The sequence below is a fragment of the Arachis ipaensis genome, chromosome B6 (assembly GCF_059453495.1).
Source record: "Arachis ipaensis isolate K30076 ecotype BB chromosome B6, ASM5945349v1, whole genome shotgun sequence".
NCBI lineage: Eukaryota > Viridiplantae > Streptophyta > Magnoliopsida > Fabales > Fabaceae > Arachis > Arachis ipaensis.
The window spans coordinates 10,865,295-10,868,458 of NC_142441.1; the positions used below are offsets into that span (position 1 = coordinate 10,865,295).

General features: G+C 41.4%; 1 protein-coding gene across 1 annotated transcript; it reads left to right on the top strand.

The window, feature by feature from the left end:
• The first annotated feature begins 265 nt into the window (after positions 1-265).
• Positions 266-1,720, top strand: LOC107646035 (short-chain dehydrogenase reductase 3b). The gene is made up of 2 exons (XM_021103934.2): positions 266-423; positions 658-1,720. Exons 1-2 carry the CDS (start codon positions 407-409, stop codon positions 1,436-1,438), a joined length of 798 nt encoding a protein of 265 aa, XP_020959593.1. The 5' UTR covers positions 266-406; the 3' UTR covers positions 1,439-1,720.
• The last annotated feature ends 1,444 nt before the right edge of the window (positions 1,721-3,164 follow it).

Genomic DNA, 3,164 nt, shown 5'->3' on the forward strand with positions numbered 1-3,164 from the left:
GGAAACTGAATTGGTAGTTCATTCATTATTCTCAGCAGCAAAAGAAGTGACTGTTGAAATTTTGTAATTATTGGATCTAAAATTGCACTCAAGTCATGATGGAATATGGATCTTTCTTCCCCTCATGTCTATCCACCAAAAGGATGGAAATTGTGTGGTCATTATTTCAGAATTGAATTTTGAATGAATACAAAATACATTATTACTCTCAACAAGCACGTGCGAAGCTATTCAAACAGTAACTAAACTCTTATGTACTCAAATTCTAATCATCACTCGCTTTTATTTAATCAGAGTATTGATGAAATAACTAGCATGACGCCTTCAGCTTTTGCCTCTGTCAACAAAAGTTTCTCAATTGTAAGCCAGGTTTCCACATCAAAGCAGCGAAGCCATATTAATATCAATGTCGTCTAAGCAAAGGTAATTCTTAATTAATTCTTAATATATATCACAGCACATATTTTTATTAGAAGCAAGTTGATCAAGCCACCGCTATTACTTTCAGCGTTTTACTGCCAATTTTTTTCTTTAGTGACTTAGAAAATAGTATGTTATATGAGTGGATTATGTGAACAAGTGATGTTGGACCAATTGATAGTAGATTTAGTTTAGTTTCTTAATCATACCTTGATGCAAATCTACTTTGATTTTTAGGTTGGAAGGCAAGGTTGCAATTGTGACCGGGGGAGCAAGTGGAATAGGAGCAGAAGCAGCGAGATTATTTGTGGAAAACGGTGCACTTGTAGTTATAACAGATGTTAACGATGAATTGGGGCTTCAAGTTGCAAGTTCCATTGGCGTAGACAAGGTGAGTTACCATCACTGCGACGTTAGAGACGAGAAACAAGTTGAAGAAACCGTTGCTTTCACTATCAAGAAATATGGAAGCTTAGATATCATGTTCAGTAACGCTGGAATTACAGGCTCTCTCTGTAACATACTTGATTTGGATTTGAATGACTTTGATAACACAGTAGCTGTGAATGTTCGTGGAGCAGCGGCGTGTATTAAGCACGCGGCACGTGTCATGGTGGAAAGAAAGACACGTGGCTCCATAATTTGCACTGCTAGTATAGCTTCTTTGGTTGGTGGCGCTGGAGCTGGTCATGGTTATACCGCATCCAAACATGGCCTTGTGGGTCTTGTGCGTTCGGCGTGTGGTGAGCTTGGAGCTTATGGGATTAGGGTCAATTCGATTTCACCTTATGTTATGGCCACACCTTTGGCATGTGAAGCTCTTGGTATGGAAGCAAGCGAAGTTGAAAGTGCTGGTGTTGCTGGTGCCAATTTGCAGGGGATTGTGTTGAAGCCAATTCATGTTGCACAAACGGCTTTGTTTCTTGCTTCTAATGAATCTGCTTATATTAGTGGACACAATTTGGTCGTTGACGGAGGTTTGTTAGCCGTTAATATCCCTGTTTCAAAAAATAAATGAAGTTCTCGTTGATATTACAGAGTAATAAGTTGGATGTGGGTTATATGCTTATCAGTTCCGCTACGTTATCAACAGCTGACAACTTCTGCCAACTCTTATTTATAACTGTATTTTATGGAAGTGTCTTCGTAGATGTGTCTAATAAAAATATCTTTTTATGATTGTGTTTAATAGAAGTGTCTTTATAGATATATTTTCTGAATGTGTCTCTTTATATATGTATTTAAAATATAATAATTAATTATTATTGATAATAAATTGACAGATAATATGTTGGTACCATATATTTTTCCTATGCCTATTATTTAAAATTTGATGTATGTTCGTTTTTGTTTCTTTACCTCCTAGCAATTTATGATGTGTGGACTGTGGTATAATTTTGATTTTTTTTTACTATTTAAACCTTGTTCATACCCTGGCCCAATAAATAGGGCCCAATATCTAAGCAAAGAAGCCCAACCCAAAGGGTTGGCCCTCCTCCAGTACCAGCCTTCGTCCCAGAAGTCGGTACTAAACACGACCTGCTCCAAAGAAGTCGGATACGAGGGTTAGCTGGCAGATAACACTCATTCGAATGAGTAACTGCCCCTAGAAACTCTCTAACCACTTCATAGAGCCATATCTTAACCTCCCTAAGATATGGGAACGGTTATCCGCCTAAAAAGGTGGCACTACTTCAGCGGTGGTTATTGGTTCACCACTATAAATACCCTGACTTCCCTCAGGTATCACTAAGTCCAATACATTCTAAACTTGCTTATACCCTTGCTAACTTAGGCATCGGAGTGTCTTTGCAGGTACCACCCCCCATTCTTTCACACGTGCAAGTCGGACGGAGGAACACCGAGTTTCGGGCAAACGCGATAGTCTCCTCCCTCACACGTTTGGGCCTACCAACGTCATCCGGCCCTCTGGTTACCCAACGTAACATTGGCGCCGTTGCCGGGGACCCGAGAGATCAACCAGTGATGGCGGAAAGATCCCCTGAAGAAGGTCATGTGGAGACAGATTCTGATCAAGAGAATTTGAACACCGGAAACAATGAAGCAGATCAGAACCTCCACCAGGAAGCTAATGATCAACATAGGGAAGGCACCTCCGGAATCAAAAATCCGAAGGTGAACTCCTCGGAGGGGCGCGAATCAGAAAAAGAAGGACCCTCCCACACTAGTGAGCTTATGGGATTAATCCATAGCCGCCTCGAGCAGCTAGAACAAGAGCGGGAACGACAAAAGGAAGCTGAAAAGAACCTAAAAGAGGAGAGGGAGCGACGAAAAGAGTTAGAAAGAAAACTCTTAAAATTAGAATCCTCCCTCAAAAGTCGGAATTCCCACGGCGATAGAGAAGATTCTCCCTTAGGAGAGAAAGATCCGTTTAGCGAGGACATAATGAGGGCAAAAGTTCCGAGAAACTTTAGAAGCCCCGATATGGACCTCTACGATGGAACCACCGATCCAAAGCATCATCTGAGCAACTTTAAAAGTCGGATGTATCTGACCGACGCTTCTGACGCTACGCGATGCAAAGCTTTTCCGACAACCTTGTCAAAAGCAGCGATGAAGTGGTTCGACAGCCTCCCTCCGAGGTCAATTACCAGTTTTGAAGACCTCTCAAGAAAGTTCTTGATGAGGTTCTCCATCCAGAAGGATAAAGTAAAGCATGCACCAAGTCTCCTGGGAATAAAACAGGAGGTCGGAGAGTCCTTACGGGCCTATATGGAAAGGTT